The sequence below is a fragment of the Mustela nivalis genome, assembly GCF_964662115.1.
Source record: "Mustela nivalis genome assembly, chromosome: 11".
Lineage (NCBI taxonomy): Eukaryota > Metazoa > Chordata > Mammalia > Carnivora > Mustelidae > Mustela > Mustela nivalis.
The window spans coordinates 52,506,392-52,528,641 of NC_139030.1; the positions used below are offsets into that span (position 1 = coordinate 52,506,392).

Here is a 22,250-nt window from a genome sequence, read left to right on the forward strand (position 1 = left end):
AAGTAAATTCATTGATTTATTTACTTGGCAAATATTTGTTGATTATCCATTTTTAGCCAGGTAACCATAGCAGAAGCTGTAAATTAGTATAGAAAAATCTAAGGAAATTTCATGATGGAATTATTTATTAAGTTACATTGTTTACATAAGAATAAACTTTCAAGAAAACACAGGTGATAGCAAGACAAACAAAAACTCACCTTCAAAAAAACTGAAATCAATGTGCCAAGTTATTGATTTTTGAGAGTATTAATTGTAATTAGTTGAACATACAGTGCAGGATTGAGATTTCTTGCTTTTGTATTTTATCATTAGCCATACAAAGTCCTAAATTCACCACAATTTAATAAAATAAAAGAAGGATGACCAATAACCTTTTCTTACACCTGAATTTCTCCCTTTTTAAAATTAATTTTTATCTGGCTTTTCTAACTAATTGCTCTACTAATAAATTTGTTTAACAGTAAACAAATTATATGACATTTAAGGTTTTTTATTCAACTACCTCTAATTAACATCCTGAAACCTACTTTTTTTGCATCAAGCTGAAAATACTTGCTTAAAATTTTAAAAGCTTTATGGGAAATATGCAACAATTTATCTTCTGAGTAATTATAAGCAAAATTCATATTTATTATATTATATTATATAGTAAATTGATTATTTTATTTATTTCCTTATTTATTGATGCAGGTTTCATTGGTCAGTTTAACAGCAAATGCCTTGGGTTACTCAGAACTTGGTGCCATCAAATCTCTCAGGACACTGAGAGCTCTGAGACCTCTAAGAGCCTTATCACGATTTGAAGGGATGAGGGTAAGGAAAATGAAAGAACCTGAAGTATTACATATAGTAAAAATTAAGCTAATTACATTAAATTCTATAAAAGGAAAACCCATGCATGCAAAAGGAATGGCAAATCCTTGCAAAATTGCTACTTTATCATTTTATCTGTTGCATATTTACTTCTGGGTGATATGCAAGAGAACTTGGGCCTCCCTTGAAATGATGTAATATCATTTATCTGCTGTGCTCATGAAAATGACTTTATTTCCTAATCCATCTTGGGAGTTTCCTTACAAAAAAAAAAAAACAAACAAAAAGGCAGATGCACTATTAAAGTACTATGTGTAATGATATGATAATAATCCACGGAAGTTAAGTCTAAGTTATATGCTTCTCATTTGTGATGACCTAAATTGTACTTAATGAGTTTTACCAAAAATAATGTGAATCATACATGTGCCTAAGTATAAAAGTAAAGGATAACCATTTTTAAATATCAAAATTTTGTCTGTATAATGCCAAAGTTTGCATTATTTGAATATTCAAGTGTAGCTATTAAATATTGACTGAATTTTGAACTTTTTAAAAAAGTTATGTTTAATGTAGCCTCAATTTATAACTGCCTTAATCTTTTTAATTTATATAGATAGTAATACTAACTTAAAGATTATATAATAAATCCACCCAATTTTTCATGACAATAAATAAAGCATTTGAAATAGAATGAACAGAAAATATAATTTTGACTCATTACTATAGATGATTCATAAATTAAGCATAACTCAAATTTCACTTAAGTTACAGAAAATGTTATATTATTTCTTTCAAGGAAATGTTCTACCATTCCCTATGATTCATTACAGATTAGAAATGTTGTCATTATTGACCTATTATTTCCCATGCCTTATTAAAATTCATGAGGCATTGATATATAAGATGTATAACATAGAAAAGGAGTTCCTTTTTTTAAAAAAGTCATTTTTTTTTTGCCAAAACAAAGCTGCTTAGTAGGTATGATTCTAGTAGAAAAACATTGCTTTTTTTCTGCCTAAAATTTAGTTGTTTATGGAAACTGAGCTGTATTGAAGGCTTCCAATTATATCTTCTAGGTTGTTGATAGCCTTACCTGTTCTTTTAAAATAAGATTTATTGTAAATGTCACTTTTTAAGAACATGAGACTGGTCTTTATTTTCCCTAACATATATAGAAAGTTTATCCTCATTAGAAACAATTTAACACAATATAATGCAGTCTTATTTTATTTCTCACAGAGATCTTCACATTTTTACTAAAATGTTAAAGGAAATTCTCTCCAGGGTATGTAAAAATTAAGTTTATTTTCCAGTTAAAATGTCACTTTCTTTTGTTTCAGACTGGCCATTTCAGTTCTTAAGAAAAATACTATTTTTATACATTCTACTTGAAAACATATTGCCTGAATCAAAGTGATACCTTTTAAATGCCTTCTGAAATCTGAACAATGCTAAGTATTTGAAGTGGTTATAAACATTTTGAATTTAACCTTTTGAAAATGTACTAAATCCATGATTCAAATGGCCAGATATTCCCATGTTTAATACTTTATTTCCATAACAACATTGGTCTTATGGGTCTACCTTTGATTTTTACAGAAATAACCTTATCTATAATTATTGATCGATAATGCTTTTTATCTCTGTAAGGAGAGGTTAACTTTTGCAACTGAGAATGTTAAAAACATAAACTTCTTATTGATGCTGATAGGAGATGAACTCTTCTTTAAATTATAGGATTTATGAATATGGTTACTTACCTCTTGTTATAGCATATATACAATCCTAAAGTGGCTGATCGTTACACACACATGACACATGTTTGGCATTGTAGAGACAAAATCACCTGATTCTTGATTATATTTCTGTTTCTAGTGTTTGGATTTTTTTTTTTTTTTTTTACTTTCTAAAAATGTAAACATGGATGATGGTAGGGATAGACATAATAATGATGACTATAATTGGGAAGTGATATTTGAATATATTCAGAAACTCTCATTTTATTCTTTTCCCTAGCAGCATAAAATCACAATAGCTGTGTCAGAGTGTAAATCAAGCACTCATTTTCTTTTTATTGACTTGTCACTTTTTCAAGCATGTGCTTTTATGCAACATTACCAAATAAAGCATGTTGTATAGTGCTTGATAAGAAGTTAGAAAGTAATAAATTATCATCACGTTGCACTTTATGTTTTGCATGTTTTATGCACATTTCTGGCTGACAGCTTTTAAACATTTATTGTATTTCAAATTTCCAGTCCAAATTTTTCAACTTGTAAAATTGAACTGAGTGAATTGATGTTGTGAATATCTAGAGTAAAATAAAATTTGTACTTAAATTTGTATTTTAACCTTCCTAATCTAAGAAATCTTAGATACCTTCTTTTTCAAAAGAACTCAAGTCTTGATAGGGAAACAGACAGAGACCATCATATACATAAAGTAACACCAAATGTTCTGTCATATCAGATTTCTAACTAATAACAAACTATATATTTCTATTTTATATAGGATAATCTTGCTCCAACTTGGATGGGGTGGAGCGCTGGTTCCTCCCCTCAGCCCTTTATTATGGGTACTGTATTACCCCTTTTGCTACCTTTCATCCTTTCACTGTGACTTTGTGTAGTGGGATGAGGGAGGGATTGGGAGGGGTACTACTGCAGCACAGTAGGGAAAATACACTCTACTCTAATCCCCTACTTTCAATTGTCTTAAATTTTCTTTTGAGAAAAATACCTTTGTGAATTTACCCTCTGTGGATCTGAACACCAACTGTTGATATTTTTATTAAGTTTCACTGAATATGATTTAGTCATATGTATATGGAGTCTATCCATTTATGGGGAGATTTTCTGATCGGTGAGGGTGGGGGTTTAGGAATGAATGCGTGAAAACGTAAACTTGTTGATTGATGATACTGTTTGAGGCATAAAACCCCTTGCCATTTTTTTACACTGGTCTGGAGCCTGAAAACAGCCGTCCAGATACCAGCAGTCAATTCCCAGCCTTGCTGCTATGTGTGAGCAGATGTTAGGGTTCAGTATTCCAGCTTTCATAAGACTGGTATTGATTATGTGACCATATTCATTTTTATTAAGTGAAAATTTATAAGGGTTGTTTTCAAAATGTAAATAAGGCAAAAATATATTAAGAGCTGAGTCAGCACATGTGATTTGTGTTTTAAATGGGGAAAAGTTAGTATAAAGAGATCCACATGTTTGAATTTTACAGACTAGAATACCTACCTAGAAATAAAACAGAAACATTTTACCATATAGAATTTAATGTATAAACTCATTTCTTAGAGCCCAAATAACTTTTCAGAATCTTGGAATGCAAGATACAATGCAAACATAAATAGAAATGAATCTATATTTTGTTTATTCTTAAAGTTTAAAAATAATATAAAAGGAGAGTTTTTAATTCTTAAGAGAGATGACATTGGAGATTTTGTTTGGATAATTGTATCATATCTTTCAAAGATAATTATCTTAAACTCCACAACACAAATGTATTCATTAGACTTTTTAAAAGATTCCATTATTTTTCATACTTAAAAATGTGTAATTTTGTTTTGCCTGCCTTTGATTTTTATTCATTTAGCTTTTGTATTTAGGTTAAAGAAGCATTAGAATCCATGAGTAGTATTATTTGAAGTTTAAAGATCATTTGCTCAGACAAGACATTTCTATATGTATCAAAATTCCTAACATTAATTTGCATACTTAATTGTCAATCCTTCATTTTGTGTTGATCTAATAAAATACAGATAATGAATCAGATATGGGAAGAGTTTTTATAAGAATGGATTGTGGTAGAATAGAGAAATTCAATTGATGATGTTTTGCAAAATATTTGTGAGAAGCAACCTCTAGTATTAATTTATTAAGATGGATTCTTCCTTAGACATCTTCTTCTCTGCATCCTGAAACCTCAATCTGTTCTTTCCAATTTATTCAGGCCATTTCTTCCCAGTGCCTTTACCTCATGGGAACCAATTATTGCCGTTCTCTAGAACCTGAAAAGAATTAATACACCTCCCTCTGTGCTAAACCAAGAAATGGCTTGGGACTCTTGGGAAGAGACAATTCCTTTCTCTGAACTCTGTTGCTCCATTTAAGAAATTGTAAATATGATGGACATTTGTATAGTAAATTTCCCAATACTATGCCAAATGTTTTCCAACATTTAGTTCTTTTACCTTCATAAAAAATAACCTTTTCTCTAGACCAAATGTATGCCAACATTGCAAATCATTTCCTGAAAGACACTGCTTCAGAATACTGACTTGCATTATGAATTACAGAGAGTTCATTTTAACACAAAACTAATCCCCAAAGCAAACTGCTCAGACTTATTGGCTAACCCCCAACTTTTTTGTTGTGCCGGGCTCTTTATTCTCATCTCATATCCAAAGTAACATTAAAAATTATGTTTTTGTCAATAAATGCTTACTTAGTTAATCTTTACTCCACTCATTCATTCAACCATTTTTCCCCTAAATTCAAAGTACTCTGTTACATTCCCGTATTTGAAGCATTCAAGACCTTGGAGAATTCACAAATATATTTTTGCATCTTAAGTTAAAAGAAGAAAAATCCTCTTGTCTGTCAAGATTACAGGAATGCAATTAACTCTAATGCAGAGCAATGTGGGAACCAGATAAATGGGAGCAACTCTAAGGAGAATGAGTGAGGTAGAATGGAAAGAGCAAACACTAGATGCTACTTCTAGTCTACTCTCTGAATTTAATCTATCTTAGCCTCATTTTTCTCATTGCCAACAGAGAACACCATACTAAATTATCTCTATGGTCCTGGCCAGCAATGGAATTCTGATTCTTAAATTCAAAAGAGGAACGCTCATCTTTATTTTGGAGGCTAACATGGAGGGTGAAGTGAGGCTCCATGAAAGAAGTGCCACGTGAACTAGACCTTGTAGAAGAAAGAATGTTCCAGAAAGGGGGACACTGGGCAAGGGATTTCAAAGGCATCTCAGTTGTCTGGTAATTGGATCAGTTGGGTTGGCATGAGGGTAGGTGGCTAGAGAAGTTTAAGCTAGAAATGTAGATGGGTGGGGTGGTTTGAATACCAATGTAAGGAAAATATTTGATGATCAGTGGGGATCCACTAAATAATTTTAAAGTGAGACTTAGGGATAATGAATTCATATCAGGTAGATGAAAGGAAGGAGAAAGTTAGAGGACTCTGACAACAGTGCCAGTATGAAATATCAGATGAACGGTAAAAATGGGAAAGAAGTGCCAGAGGTGAGAAAGGGCTTGAAGAAAAAAGTGTGGACCCTACAGGTTGACATGTAAAGAACTTCAGGAAATAAGTATAGGACACCAGTATGCTGCCCAGTCTCTAAACAGGCTGTTGTAGGTACAAATGTGCATTCTAACATGTACTCTGTGTATACACAATAAAAATAAGGTGTTTTTTTTTTTAATCTGGGTGGTAGACAAAATATTCAGAAAGTGAGGGAAATAACTAACTTGATTTCAGCTATCAAATTTTCAATCCAAGAGAAATCTCAGTGTATCCACACATTTAAAATGTATACAGTAAGGATTTACTTGATCAACTGTATTTTTGCACACAGGCAGATGAGATAAGGTAAGGTGACATGTTTCAGTTCAGTAAGCTGCGTAGGCTATATGACCTGGATCTTTCTGGATGACTCCACCATCCTATATGTTATGCTTGTTTCCTTACCTTTGCCAACAGTGGTTTTACACTTTCCTTTGGCCCACTTAGCACACTATTTTGGAACCCCATAAGGCCTAGTGTTCTTTGCAAACTTGCAATACAGCTCAGAAGCGTAAGGAGTTGGCTCATGTATTTGTTTTTTTGGACAGGCGATCAAAAATCTTTGCTCTAAAAATACACTGGCATCAAAAGGCAGATCAACCATATTTTGATTCTTATTGTGTATGTTGGATCAGTTTGACAAGAATAATAGAAGTACGCAGGTAGAAGTAACTTAGCTATCTGTGTGCAAGTCTGAGGCATCCTCTACGCTTATGAGCATCTTAGGTCCTGTTTTTATCTTCTCTCTTAGCTACTCATAAATGCAGCTCCAATGGGTACCGTCGAGGAGGGAGGACAGCCATTCCTACAGTGTTGCCAAATATGAAACTCAGATCTTTAATCTGGGATCCAAAAATTAAGAGGGAAAAAAAATGTTCCTATAGAAAAAAAGAATAGATAATTATTTAGCACAGAATTTGATATTAATCACATCAGATTTGGGATCTATGTGTGGCATCCCTCCTTTTCTTACTTTCCTAGGAATCTGATTTCTATTATGTTTCATTTAAAATAAGTTTATTGAATTAAACTCAGTAAATGAAACAACTGACATGACTGGAGCTTGAAATAAACGATGTGATGATCTAATGAAATACATAATGCTAAATTGTCTTGCTTTTTATGCAAAAAATATTATTAGTCTTAGCAATGCATGAATAATTAAGGACAAAACTATAGTAGGCATTTAATACTATTTTTATATTTATACATCTGAATTTAAATTTATTGAAGTATATTGGTCAAACCAAATTGTGTCCAAATATTTTAGTTTCATTATTTAATATATTGTCTTTTTAAAAATTAATCTTCTGTATTAGGATTTCCTACTTCTCTTTTTTCTAATAAACAGCAAATATTATAATTTCATCTGGCAGCAAATTCCTCTGATTTTGCCTTTCCTTTAACCTTTTGGTACTTCCCCTTCTCTTTCTTTAAACTTTTTTTCTTCTTTCTTTGTTATATTGTCTATATTGGTTTCCCTAAACGTATTGCTTAAGAACAAATGGATTTCATTTTAAGATTTTTTTTTTTTGCTTTGCTTTTAAGTCCTAGAATAGTCTTGATTAAAAAAAAGAAAGAAAGAAAGAAAGAGAAAAAGAGAAAGAAATACCAAAGATTACTAGGGGAATGTCTTTTCCTTTTTAACAAGTAAGAATTCTGACTTTTCTTTTTTTCCATTTGTGTATTAGGTGGTTGTGAATGCCCTTTTAGGAGCAATTCCATCCATCATGAATGTGCTTCTGGTTTGTCTTATATTCTGGCTAATTTTCAGCATCATGGGCGTAAATTTGTTTGCTGGCAAATTCTACCACTGTATTAACACCACAACTGGTGACATGTTTGACATCAACGAAGTGAATAATCATTCTGATTGCCTAAAACTAATAGAAAGAAATGAGACTGCCCGATGGAAAAATGTGAAAGTAAACTTTGATAATGTAGGATTTGGGTATCTCTCTTTGCTTCAAGTTGTAAGTGAACACTCTTTTCTCTGAAATTTGTTTATTGTTTGGAATAATAACAAAGTAATGACATACATCTGAGTTACTAAGAAGAGTGTAGTTATTACGAAGGAGGTTTATAGCATACTTTATTTCTAATTCTGATTTAGGAGTACAAGCCCAGATGGGTGGCAGCTTGGGTCCGTGTGAATGCAGTGCAGCATAGTTGACAGTGACCAGCTATTTGACTTCTTCCGAAAGGTTTTGTTTTCTCCCTGCCCATATTGTTCTCTCTTCCCATATAAACAAATGATTATTTGTTAAGAATGCTCTTATTTTCCCCATTGCAACTGGAGAGCTTTTGTTGCTGATAGATCACCCTCCCCAAGCGTACACCCTTAACACAACTATTGGATCGTAACTAACTTGTGCCAATTACCTGCTACTGAGTTGTGTGATTTGGATTGAAAACCGGGGAATGAATGATATGTAGGTTTTAGGGTTACATCCTCATAGTGAAATAGAGATAACACAGGGTAGTGCCTGAACCCAGGTAGTGCCTGAACCCACAAGCAGCTGTGGTCTCACTTCAAATGACCTTTCAGTGCAACTACTTAAGTCTATTTTATCCAAATATTCATGCTTTTTCCTACTGGGTTTCTAAGCCTGATTTATGAAAGAGAAAAATAGTTCACAGTTTAAAAAACTGCAAAAGGTGGTGGCCCTTTAAGGATTTGCATTTGATGCTGCTTTTGGCAGGATCTGCATCACAGCAAAGCAGGGGCTAAAAACAGAATCCAGACTGAAGAACGCCGAAAGATCTTGCTCTATTTTGGCCACTGAAAACTCAGCTTAAATTTAAAAAAAAAGGGGGGGGGGCTATAAAAGTTCTTTCCTTATGTTTCCACAGAAGCTTTAGGGCAGAAATCCATTTCTACTCCCCAGGATTATGTTTTCAATTGCTCAACCAGGAGACTAACAAGCCAACAAAACTGCATTGGTCAAAACCCTCTTGCATCTCTTTCAGAGGTGTCTGTACTCTGATGCCTTTGCAAGTTCTTCCCATCTTCTTGTTGGAATTCCTATTTCTCTTCTCCATGTTTCTCGCTTACTCTGAATATTTATGCAATTAACATAGGGATTTAAAAAAATCTGGCAAGTATGAATTCTTTCAAGAGTATCGTGGACCCACGATGACATTTTCTTGAGAGTTTATTCTAACCCTTAATTAATAACCACACTTGTAAAAATCACTAAAGTGTACCACTTCCTCTATAAAATTGAGAAAGGAAAAAAAATTGTCAAGCAATTCCTTAAAATGTTAAATAATTCCAAAAATGTAGGGTAAAGCTCTTACAGGAAGCCATTAAATAAATCCCACCACTCTAAAGTACTACTTTATAGTTGCCTTTATGCAGAATCACCTCTGTTGGTTGAAATGGTTCCTCGAATCACTTTTTCTGTTCCCGTACCTAGTGTGTAATGAATGGTCTTGTTCTATCATTGACCTCAGCCATCGACACCCAACATTTTCCTCTCTGACACACAAACAGCTTCTGTTTTCTAGCTAAGAATCGTTAGTTTTTCTTTCCTGCCATCACACCCACCCTTCCTTGACTTTCTTGCCATGACATCCTGCACTTCACGGGTGTTAGTGTGATGAAAACAAAGATGTGTTAGGATACAGTTACTGAAAGCTTTGCTAGACTTGCTCACTAGCTAAGAACAATCCTTTCAGACTTCTAGGGTTTAAAATGTATGTCCTATGACAAATAACAAATTACAATACTTTAATAGATGTGGGATGTCTCTTGAATCTGGAACACCCAGTGTCTACTGTATTATTTTCCATTTTTGCCCATATTAACTTTCATCAGAAACTACAGAGAAAAAAATAGAATAAAAGACTATTTCTGGATGCTATCCTTCAAAATTCTTAAAAGAATAGTTGCAATTATGACTTTATATAATCCTATATGATCCTCAGACTGTTATGATCAAGAGGAATGTTAAACCTTCAGCCACTGTCATCACCAGACAGATGGGCTTCAGTAGATGACTGGTGATCTAAATTGTAATTGATTGCCTGCTACACATATTGCCAAGTGTGTTGGCATTTGTGAAGCTTCCTAAAAGTATTCCACCAAATTTCGATAGCACTTCAAATTTGCATTATTCTATTAACTCTAAGGACTTGAGAAGTATTTGTGACTTAGTTATCAAGCAGGAGAATATATCAGATAATCATTTTGTTTATTATGAGCTTTAGAAATGAAAAGTCTTACTAAGATATGGTATTGGTCCAAAATCCATGTAAAATTTGTTTTGAAATGCCTTTCAAAAGTGTTCCTTTAAAAAAAAAATAGATGAGTAAGCATATTTATTAAACATCAGGTCTGAATTATTCCAAAGTAAAGCATGCATGTCCTTTTTATTAGGCCACATTTAAGGGATGGATGGATATAATGTATGCAGCAGTTGATTCCAGAAATGTAAGTATTCCTTATATCGTGCCTTCTTATAATATGTTTAGGTATTAAAATTAATTCAGCAGAGTGTAGCAGCCAAATGGAATGATTCTATGATGACTATTTTTAAAAAGGGAAAAATATGACTCAAATTATTATTCAAGTATAGCAGTGTTTATCAGAATGATCTTACTAAAATAAATCAAAACAAATTTTGAAAAAGTAACACATTCATATATTTAATAACTGATGAATATCCTTCTGTTGAATATTTTTCTATTTTGCTTTCTTTTTACCTACTAATTAAATAATCAGGAATTGTTTTGGTGTGGAGGAGCAAATGTGAAAAAAATATATGATTGCTGTCAGTAGTTGAAATGTATAGTTACTCTCCATAAATAGACAGTGTGGGAAGTTAGGGATGTTGTCCAGGCATTCTTAGATTTCTATAATAATCCCTTTCAAATTCATTCTTTTACATGATTTTAACATCCATAAATATACTGGAGCTTTTACCAATGATGTTATCACTTCATGATCAACATTTCCCTTAAGTTTGGTATCACCAAAAGAAAGACCTATTTTATTTGGTTTCTCCTGTAATAGCCTCTTCCAGGCTTCAAGAAGAGAACAGAAATCCCTGCTTATTCCAACTGTGCTCTTCAACACCATGTAAAAATGTAGTACGTTTTATTATTCTTCATCATTCTGTTCTGAAATCCAATCTGTTTAGTCTATTATCATGAAAAATAACTTCTGCCTCTGTAATCTTTAAACTGACCCGATACAGCTCACTTAGCTTTTTTGATGTACACTTGCCATAAGTGGATTTAGTTTTATTTTGAGTACTTTCCTGATATCCTCCTGAGTTGTGTTATTTCTTTGTTACTTCAATTTTGTTTTGTGCGAGTGGTTGGTTTTAACTGTTACCTTTAGAAGGACATGAATTTTCAGGGAACTATCTGGGGTGACTAATTTACCCTCTACTATGTGATATATGGTAGCTCACTGATAACTTACTGTAAGTACAATCCAAAGACTAAATTATCAATCGAGTATTTGTAAGATGGATGTCAAGGTGTTTGCTCAATCTAAAAAATTCAGTGTTTATTGTAATGTTAAAGGTATGATGCTGAACATCTAAGTGAGTAATTCAATTCTTGTTTGCCAGATAAATTCATGCGTACACAAATGTTTGTGTCTAAGCATAGTCTGCACATATTTTCTGGAATAAATTTTTTCATCAATAATTTTTAAATTATGGAAATTCATTACTTTAAAAAATTTACCAAATTTAGCACTCTACTCTCCGAGTGCAAGATACTAGTTGTACTTATAGTTGTAAAAATAGATTATAAAGTGTTACAGTAACTATATTTGTTTACATGAAAACATCTCAAAGGCTAATTGTAGAATAGCTGATTCAGAGTGAAAAAGAAAATTACTTCTAAGTATTACTAGGCATTTTCTTTTCTATTCTCATGAAAAAGCACCAGTGACTTCCACCAACAAAATGTATTGTGATATTTTACAAACTCTTCTCCTTTGGTAGGTGGAACTCCAGCCTAAGTATGAGGAAAGTCTATACATGTATCTTTACTTTGTTATTTTCATCATCTTTGGGTCCTTCTTCACCTTGAACCTGTTTATTGGTGTCATTATAGATAATTTCAACCAGCAAAAAAAGAAGATAAGTATTTCTAATATTTTCTCTCCCACTAAGATAGTAGAAGTATTTGTTTTCTCCATTAAATGAGTACTTTGATTCAGAAGCCAACTGAGCATATGTGTTAAGAGTTATTTTGCATCCTTTCCTTCGGCCACTCACAACCCCCCTCTTTCAGGGTATAGAAAGTCAAGAACAACAGTGCTCCATATTCCTGTATTAAATAACTTCACAAAACCTCTCTCTTTCTCCTCCTCCTCCTCCTCCTCCTCCTCCTCCTCCTCCTCCTCCTCCTTCTTCTTCTTCTTTTTCTTCTTCTTCTTCTTCTTCTTCTTTTAAAATCCAGGGGCCACATTTCCAACCCTTTGGGAGAGAATAATTAGGGGGGGGGGGACTGGAAAAGAACCCAAGCACAAGTCTCTTTTCCAAGGTCAACTTGTTGTTTCATCCCTGTAATTTGCCTCCTAAAAATATACTTTCTAGTCAAAACCCTTAGAATGCTCACAAATAAATTCAGTATAAGATGTAATCTTCTCCAAGTTTTCCTTTTCCTTCATGTATAATTTCTACCTCCTTCTCCCTGGTATTTCATTATAAACTATTAGTTCCAGGTTGAACTGAACAGCTCTTTATTTTATCATTATCATTTATAAAGCCCATTTTATCATCCTAATTATATATGCACAATAGAGAAAATATGAAAGGTAAAGAAATATCATTATTTGGGGGTAACCACTCTTCACATTTTATGCTTTTCTGTTCATGCTTTTTCCATATATGGTCTTAGTAGAAAAATTATTTTATCTATAATTATTAATTGTTGGGACACATGAGTGGGTCTGTTGGTCAGGCCTCTGACACTTGATTTCAGCTCAGTTCTTGATCTCAGGGTCATATGTTCAAGCCCAGCACGGGGCTCGGTGTTGGGCTCAGTGTTGGGCTGATGCTAGGTGTGGAGCTTACTTAAAAAAAAGAAATGTTGCATATATATATATTCTCTTTTTGACTTAACATAAATAAATTTCCATTCTGTTAAGTCTTTGTATATACATTATCATAATTTACTAAGCCATTTCCCAACAAATTGATGATTTATGTTTTCTAATCTTCAATGATTTAAAAAGTGCCTTGTCAAAAGTCTTTGTGCAAAAAAAATGAGTATTTAATTATTTTTTGGCCTAATTTCTAAAGTATTTTGCTTCTCCCATATAATGTGCCTGATCATACTCATAATCATACTTACAATACTATCCATACAGATGTGCCCAGGTCAGTGCTGCTTCACGGGCATCCAACAGCAATACTTCATATTTGATAAATGAAAATTGTTTTGAATTAATATGTCTTTTATTACTAGTCAGTTTAAACATGTTTTTGAATGCTTTTGCCTCCTGTATTTCTTCCTTTGCTTACTATTCCTTCATCCTATTTATTCAGTATATTTTCTTCTTATGCGTTCTTCTGTTGTATGAGATGCTTATAGAACATTCCTGTCCCCAAACCCTTTTACTGTTATTAGTATTCTATGGTCAATGTCAGGTTTTTATTTCATTTATTAGCCCAAATTGCAATCCTCTGTGCCTCCTGGTCTATCACATCCTTGTCATGCTAATGATCTCTGAGGTATCCCCAACTCTTCTACCAACTTACCCCATTTCCTTTTTATCCATTTGTTCCAATTCTTGGCAGAGTGAAAGTGGCATTTTATGAGTAACATTAACCCCTCTTGCAATATACATACTATAATCCATTGCTACACAGGAATAAGAAAATCACTATCTTTAACTTATGAAAAGCAGTATGTATAGTATTAAGAATTGAGTATTTCGTGCTTCAGTGAATCAAGTTTTCCACTCACTGAGTATATGGCCTCAGTTTCTGGGGTTTTTTCTGCCATAAAATAATAATGAAAATAATAAAGTCAATATTGGATAATTAGAGAATTAAATAATATTGTAGTGCCTAAAAAAATCCATTTCTTATTTTTCAAATTCAAAATTCTAGGCATAAGTATTGTATCCATTTCCTTTTTTGACTGTCCCTTTCCTGTTTTAACATTGAAAAATTATGTGCAAAGGGACACAGTTTTAACCAGTTTTTATTTTTCTTTTCTATACTTTGGAGGTCAAGACATCTTTATGACAGAAGAACAGAAGAAATACTATAATGCAATGAAAAAATTAGGATCGAAAAAGCCACAAAAGCCTATACCTCGACCAGGAGTAAGAAATATCAAATGATATGGGAAAAAATAAACAAAAACAAAAAATTGCATGGGTTTTCTTATAGAAGAGATAGCAACTAACATTTCCAGCAGAAAAGATTACAGCTTCATTAATTCATGCCTTTTATGGTAATGGTAAAAATTTTTTTAATAAGAGAGAGACCACCAAAAAAAAGAAGAAACAAAATGCACCCTATTTTGAGGGGATTTACAACTAGAATCCAAACTAAATGGTGAAGACCCATTTTGTGATATGCACAAAAAAAAGTTGGTCATATAACTCAAGAGTATTTGCCAAGTAATCTTAAAGAGAGGAGTAAACCTTGGATGGTGTTAAAATACATGCAATTTTCTGCTAGTTTAACAAACAAAGGGTTGAGTGAAATAATATCTTACTTCCATTTTATTTTCCATTAGAGGTATGGAAATACCTCCATTATTTCTATTACCTCTATTAGTGGAGAACAAGTGGAGAACAAAAGAATTCTAGTATCTACTGTTTGTATATATGGCTGTAAAGTTAGAAGTTACTAATGTCTTCAGAAGTCAGGGTCAATAAATACAATTCATGATGATAAATAACAATTCTCATGTTTCCATGATAAAACCACCAAACAACTCCTGTGAAATGGAGAAGGCTTATCCCACACTGTATTGATTTTTGCAATGATGATCTAAGGAGTTAAAATAATTCCTGGGGGATATTAGGGAACAAAATGCTAGTGACATTCACAGCATGCTAGCCTATAGTTGTCTTCTTAAAAATGATGAGAAACACACATTGTTTTCTGGTAAGCCTTAACACTGGCAGAGAAATGGGTCAACTATGCATAGGAAAAATGTAAGATAGAAGATATCTTCAGGGTGCCTGGTTGGCTCAGTGGGTTAAAGCCTTTGCCTTCAGATCAGATCATGATCCCAGGTTCCTGGGATTGAACCCCGTATTGGGCTCTCTGATCAGCGGGGAGCCTGCTTCCTCCCTCTCTCTGCCTGCGACTCTGTCTACTTGTGATCTCTGTCTGTCAAATAAATAAGTAAAATTTAAAAAAAAAAAAAAAAAAAAAAAGGAGATATCCTCAGAGTCCCCAAGTGGCCTTGGAAAATGAGCCAGACAATGGCCAGCAGGGACTAAAAGTGGCAGAAATGGGGAACAGAATCACAGATTGTTGACAGAGACATTAATTTTTGACATCGAAGCATAAGGAATGTCATTCTGGTCTGATTATTCCTGTGTAGGCTCAGCATTTTGTGTCAAGCAGCAAGGACTGTTTGGTGAAAGAACACCAATATTGCCATACACAGGCTTAAAATGCATATGTTATAGATGTGTTCTTGAAATTCCAAGCTCCCCTTAATAATTATTTGAGAATAAGACAAATGGAATGTTAATAGATACTGTGTTTGGAAGTAGCTGCATGGACTGACTGATCATAGGATATTCTGGTAAAACAAAATTAAGCAGGTTTCTTAACTTTGCATAGTCTTAATATATTCATCTGCATTTTGTGCCTCTGAATGAAGTGTGTAGTATGCAGTATTTCTTATCAGAAATCCTCTTTTGACAGGGATTGTTATTCTGTGGAATACATATTGGTAAATAGAAATTTCGAAAGCTAAATTTTAAAAATTAATGTGCAAGCCATCTTTTATGAAATTCAGGGTCAGTGGTTACTATGTATGATATTAGAAAGTTAATCAATGCAGAAAGTACTTACGCAGATGCTAATATGTACAGGTAAACTCCTCTGTTGCTAAAAGCATTTCTGTTTCCCTACAGAACAAATTTCAAGGAATGGTCTTTGACTTTGTAACCAGACAAGTTTTTGACATTAGCATCATGATTCTTATCTGTCTCAACATGGTCACCATGATGGTAGAAACAGATGACCAGAGTGATTATGTGACTAACATTTTGTCACGCATCAACCTGGTGTTCATTGTGCTGTTCACTGGAGAGTGTGTGCTGAAGCTCATCTCCCTCCGCCATTACTATTTTACCATAGGCTGGAATATTTTTGATTTTGTGGTTGTTATTCTCTCCATTGTAGGTAAGAAGTATTTTAAAAATCTCTTAAGTTCAGTTTAAAGAAAGTAAAAGTTGGGGGCACCTGGGTGGCTCAGTGGTGATCTGCTTTCAGCTCAGATCATGATCCCAGGGTCCTGGGATCAAGCCCCACATCGGGCTCTCTGCCCAGCAGGGAGCCTGCTTCCACCCCCCCCCTCTCTGCCTGCCTCTCTGCCTACTTGTGACCTCTGTCAAATAAATAAATAAAATCTTTAAAAAAAAGAAAAGTAAAAGTTGGAACAGTCAAGTTTAAATTAGAGGTCATGCCACTACTCAGAAATAACTCCTCTGAAATTTTTTATGTATTTCATCCAGGGGTGTTTATTTTTCTTACAACATGAGGCTCTTACTGTATGTGTAGAATTGTATCCTAGCCTACCTATTTTAGGCTATAGTGAATCTAGTGGTACATTCCCATTCATTTGAATAGGGAATGATCTATTAACTAAGATAGAAATGTGTGTGACATGTCAACTTTAAGTAATTTGTATAACATCTAAATGCCTCTATTGAGAAGAGAACTAGACATTTGGTCTGGTACTCAGGAAGGACACTATTTCAGATATACAGACATAGAGCCATCAGGATGTAGATAGGAGTGGAAGCTGGTGGCAAGATAAAGGTATAGAGTGAAAAGAAAATAAAGATAAGAACAAAATGTTAGCAAATACATTTGGTAGTTTCTTTAAGGGTATCAGGTAGAGATTTTCTAGATAACCTTGAAATGGGGCTATCATAATGATGCACAAGGGGAGGTGGGTTGATATGGGACATCATTTTATTATGTTTTTTATTATTACTTCAAAGTCTGGAATGTACAGCACATCACATGAGCAATAGCTCATCTCATTAAAAGGAAGTGATGAAGTCTATCTGTGGGCCTGAAGTATTCATTCTTCCCTAATCCAGATAATATGATTGGGTCAACATTTTACCATTCAATATGGGGCACCTCTGTTGGGTAGATTTTCATGCCATTACCCACTCTGAAGATGTTGGTCTTATATCTAACCCATATGTTGCAGGTAGCCTTTGATTTCCACAACAATCTATGGTGTAATCAGTTGTGGAAAATGTACTAAGGTTGTATTCACCTCTCTTCTCTCTCTCAATCTATCTTCCTCTTTCTCTTCCTCTCTCACACACCCACACATACTTAGACTAACTTACTCTTTATAGAATGCGAATCGTTATTTCATTATTTAAAGGGCAATTGGAGAAAAAGGCTTAAAAGAAGCAGGCTGAGAGACCAACATTAGACACTGGAGACCAGTAAGAGCTTCAGTTTGGATCCTTCTAAAATTTATACCAGAATATATATATGTATTTATAATATTATAGTGGAATCTTGGGCAAGTACCAAGTTCATGGAGAGATGAAAATAGCATTAAAAATTATAGATACCTTTAGATGGATAAGGACTCCATAGGCAATTTCAGAAAAAAAAATGTAAATTGTATTCATATAAATGTGTACTTATATCCTTGGGCACTGCTGTTCAGACAGACTTCATAATTTTGAACTTATTTTTTTAGATTTATTCTTGGGATTTTTGTATAAGCTAAAGGTAGTCTTGAGACATCCCTCAAAGACAATAGGTATTGTAAAATTGTTATTGGATATTGTCTGAACTTGGAGTGCCATAAAAAAATTACTACAGACTGGGTGGCTTAAACAATAGAAAGTTATTTTCTCAGTTCTAGGAACTAGAAGTCCAAGATCAAGCTGCCAGCATTGTGTGTTTCTGGTGTGACCTCTCTTCCTGACTGGTAGATGGCTACCTTCTCACTATGTCCTCATATGGCAGGGAGAGAGAGAGAGAAAGTTCTCCAGTGTTCTTCTCAAAAGGGAACCAGTCCAACCATGAGAGCCCCACCCTCATGACTTCATCTAAACCTAATTATCTCCTCAAAACCCTATCTCCAAATACCAGGGAGAGTTAGGGCTTGAAATATGAATTGGAGGTAGGGGGGGGGTCAGTGAGGAAGAAAGGACACAGTCTGGTCTACATCAAGTTGAGTTTAATACTGAATGTTGAAATTAAGGTTTATTTATAGTATTATTATAGACAGTTACATATATTATATGTATGTCAAATTTAAGATTATGTAACTGAATTTCAAGCTCTTAACTTTATGTTGGAGACTTAACAGAACTGTAATTATTATTTTAATGGATAACTTCTTCAGTGGTTGCTATTCTCATTTTTTATCCACAGGCATGTTTCTGGCTGAACTGATAGAAAAATACTTTGTGTCCCCTACCCTGTTCCGAGTGATCCGGCTCGCCAGGATTGGACGAATCTTGCGTCTGATCAAAGGGGCCAAGGGGATCCGCACGTTGCTCTTTGCTCTGATGATGTCCCTTCCTGCCTTGTTTAACATCGGCCTCCTGCTCTTCCTGGTCATGTTCATCTACGCCATCTTTGGAATGTCCAACTTTGCCTATGTTAAGAGGGAAGTTGGAATTGATGACATGTTCAACTTTGAGACCTTTGGCAACAGCATGATCTGCCTGTTCCAAATTACCACCTCTGCTGGCTGGGACGGATTGCTGGCACCTATTCTCAACAGTAAACCACCAGATTGCGATCCTAATAAAGTAAACCCTGGAAGTTCAGTTAAGGGGGACTGTGGGAACCCCTCTGTGGGGATTTTCTTTTTTGTGAGTTACATCATCATATCATTTCTGGTTGTGGTGAACATGTACATCGCTGTCATCCTGGAGAACTTCAGTGTTGCTACAGAAGAAAGTGCAGAGCCCCTGAGTGAGGATGACTTCGAGATGTTCTATGAGGTTTGGGAGAAGTTTGATCCTGATGCCACCCAGTTCATGGAATTTGAAAAACTATCTCAGTTTGCAGCTGCTCTCGAACCTCCCCTTAATCTGCCACAACCGAACAAACTCCAGCTCATTGCCATGGATTTGCCCATGGTCAGTGGTGACCGAATCCATTGTCTTGACATCTTATTTGCTTTTACAAAGCGGGTTCTGGGAGAGAGTGGAGAGATGGATGCTCTCCGAATACAGATGGAAGAGCGCTTTATGGCTTCCAACCCATCAAAGGTCTCTTATCAGCCAATAACTACGACTTTAAAACGAAAACAAGAGGAGGTGTCTGCCGTTATTATTCAGCGTGCTTACAGGCGCCACCTCTTAAAGCGAACTGTAAAACAAGCTTCATTTACATATAATAAAAATAAAATCAAAGGTGGGGCTAATCTTCTTGTGAAAGAAGACATGATCATTGACAGAATAAATGAAAACTCAATTACGGAGAAAACTGACCTGACCATGTCCACAGCAGCTTGTCCACCTTCTTATGATCGGGTAACAAAGCCAATCGTGGAAAAACACGAGCAAGAAGGCAAAGATGAAAAAGCCAAAGGGAAATAAATGGAAACAAATAAGAATAATTGGGTGGCAAATTGTTTACAGCCTGTGAACGTGATGTATTTTTGTCAACAGGACTCCTTGAGGAGGTCAATGCCAAACTGACTGTTTTTACACAAATCTACTCAAGGTCAGTGCCTACACTAAGACAGTGACCCCTTGTCAGAAAACTGTGACTCTGTGTAAAGGGGAGACGACCTCGACAGGAGGTTACTGTTCTCATTACCAGCTGACACTGCTGAAGACAGAGACAAAATGGCTACTCAGACTGTAGGGACCAGTTCAAAGGGGTGCACACCTATAATTTGGGAGTTGTTTAACACGAAACACTTTAGTGTAGTAATAGTATCCACTCTTTGCATTTCAACTGCCACATTTGTCACATTTTTACAAAATCTGTTAGGGGATTCATCTTTTTTTTAATCCATACGTTGTTTATTATATGTGACTATTTTTGTAAATGGGGTTTCTGTTGTGAAATAGACAAAGGGCCTCTTCAACAGGTATGCCACTGGGGGTTAGCGCAATCACACGGCCTCCCATCTGCACAAAGGCGTGGTTTGCATGAGGGCATGCTGCACTTAGAGACCATGCATGAAAAAAAAGTCACAAGGAAAACAATGAGTTCTTAAATTCCATCCATGTTTCTGGGAGGGGTAATTGGGTGATAATTGGAGGTGCTTTGCTGATCTTGTTTTGTCAAATCCAGCCCCCAGACCAAGTAGATCATTATTGGGGGGTAGGCCATTAAATCTTAGCAGGTGCAAACTTCCTTCAACTGTCTGGAGTCATAAATGTTGTGTTTCTGTTTATTATATTTAAAAAACAAAACAAAACAAATCAAAAAACAATAACAACTGAGAAATGAGCATTGCTTCTCTCCTGAAGACTGAAATGACCAAAAGAACCCTTTATAAATTTCTGCTTAATCCTGCACTTTGGTTAGCCATCTTCAGCTCAGCAAGGTTGACAACTGTATATGTTAATGAAATGCTATTTATTATGTAAATAGTCATTTTACCCTGTGGTGCACGTTTGGGCAAACAAATAATGACCTAAGCACAGTATTTATTGCATCAAATATGTGCCACAAGAAATGTAGAGTGCAAGCTTTACACAGGTAATATAATGTATTCTGTACCATTATAGATAGACTGGATGCTATCAGTGCATGTTTCTATTACCATGCTGCTGTATCTGCTTTCTCCCACTGCTCAGAATCTCATTTATGAGAAACCATATGTCAGTGGTAAAGACAAGGAAATTGTTCAGCAGATCTCATTTCTTTAAGTCATTAAGCAATAGTTTGCAGCACTTTAATAGCTTTTTGGTTATTTTTAAATTTTAAGTGAATAACATATGGTGTATAGCCAGACTGTACAGACATGTTTAAAAAAACAACAACAAACACTGCTTAACCTGTTAAAAAATGTGTTTAGAATTTTATAAGCAAATATAAATACTGTACAAAGTCATTTTATTTTATTTTACAGCATTATGTATGTAAATATGAAGAGGAAATTATCTTCGGGTTGATATCACAGTCACTTTTCTTACTTTCTGTCCATAATACTTTTTCATGGAAGACATTTGCTAAATAAGAAAAGAAAACAAGACTGGGTAGTTGTAGATTTCTGCTTTTTTATTACATTTGCTAATTCTAGCTTATTTCACAATTTTAAGGGGCAAAATAGGTTCACGAGTCACATCCAAATTATGCTCTGCAATTGGAAAAGGGTATAAAATTTTATTTACATTTTTGGTAGTGCCTGCGCAAGCTAATTGAAGGTAATGCTTATTTTTCATTTTTGTCCTTTTCTTTCTAACTTTTGTTTATGTTTTCATTTCTTTGGAGTCATGCTGCTCTAGATTGCTCTAAATATAATGCGAGTTCTGCAGTTTTTTTCCCACAAGAACAGAGAATAGTAAACTTAAATAGACAATTACATCAGGACATTTTGTGTTTCTTACAGAAGCAAACCATAGGCTCCTCTTTTTCTTAAAATTACTTAGATAAACTGTATTCGTGAACTGCATGCTGGAAAATGCTACTATTACCCTAAATGATGCTAACCAACACTAAAAATGTGCGAAACTAATAAAGATTACATTTTTTATTTTATTGTTTGCCCAGTTACTTTTTGTTAAAAGAATTGATGAGAAGATGAAGCTATCTTATTCTACAAGTTGGGGGAGAAAGGAAAGTACACACACAAACGGGTCTACCTGAGCTGAGAGGAAGAAAACCTGACATAGAAATGGGACTAGGAGGAATGACCTTCCAGGGGCTACAAGAAGTAGGGTGTGAGCTCTGCTAGAAGGAACTGATACCAGAGCATAAACTGGTGGCTTTAGGT

At 34.5% G+C, this 22,250-nt stretch overlaps 1 protein-coding gene across 8 annotated transcripts in view; it reads left to right on the forward strand.

Moving 5' to 3' along the window:
* Nucleotides 1–22,015, forward strand: part of SCN1A (sodium voltage-gated channel alpha subunit 1) — a 141,098-nt gene extending 119,083 nt beyond the window's left edge. For 7 of the 8 annotated variants that reach the window (XM_082690241.1, XM_082690245.1, XM_082690240.1 and 4 more), the window contains 7 exons: nucleotides 694–816; nucleotides 7,826–8,107; nucleotides 10,516–10,569; nucleotides 12,098–12,235; nucleotides 14,329–14,433; nucleotides 16,213–16,483; nucleotides 18,719–22,015. In XM_082690241.1, coding sequence (XP_082546367.1) covers nucleotides 694–816; nucleotides 7,826–8,107; nucleotides 10,516–10,569; nucleotides 12,098–12,235; nucleotides 14,329–14,433; nucleotides 16,213–16,483; nucleotides 18,719–19,896 — 2,151 coding nt within the window. In that variant the 3' untranslated portion in view covers nucleotides 19,897–22,015. The remainder of the gene's footprint in view (nucleotides 1–693; nucleotides 817–7,825; nucleotides 8,108–10,515; nucleotides 10,570–12,097; nucleotides 12,236–14,328; nucleotides 14,434–16,212; nucleotides 16,484–18,718) is intronic. The other variant, XM_082690247.1, reaches the window with a different exon arrangement.
* Nucleotides 22,016–22,250: the final 235 nt, after the last annotated feature.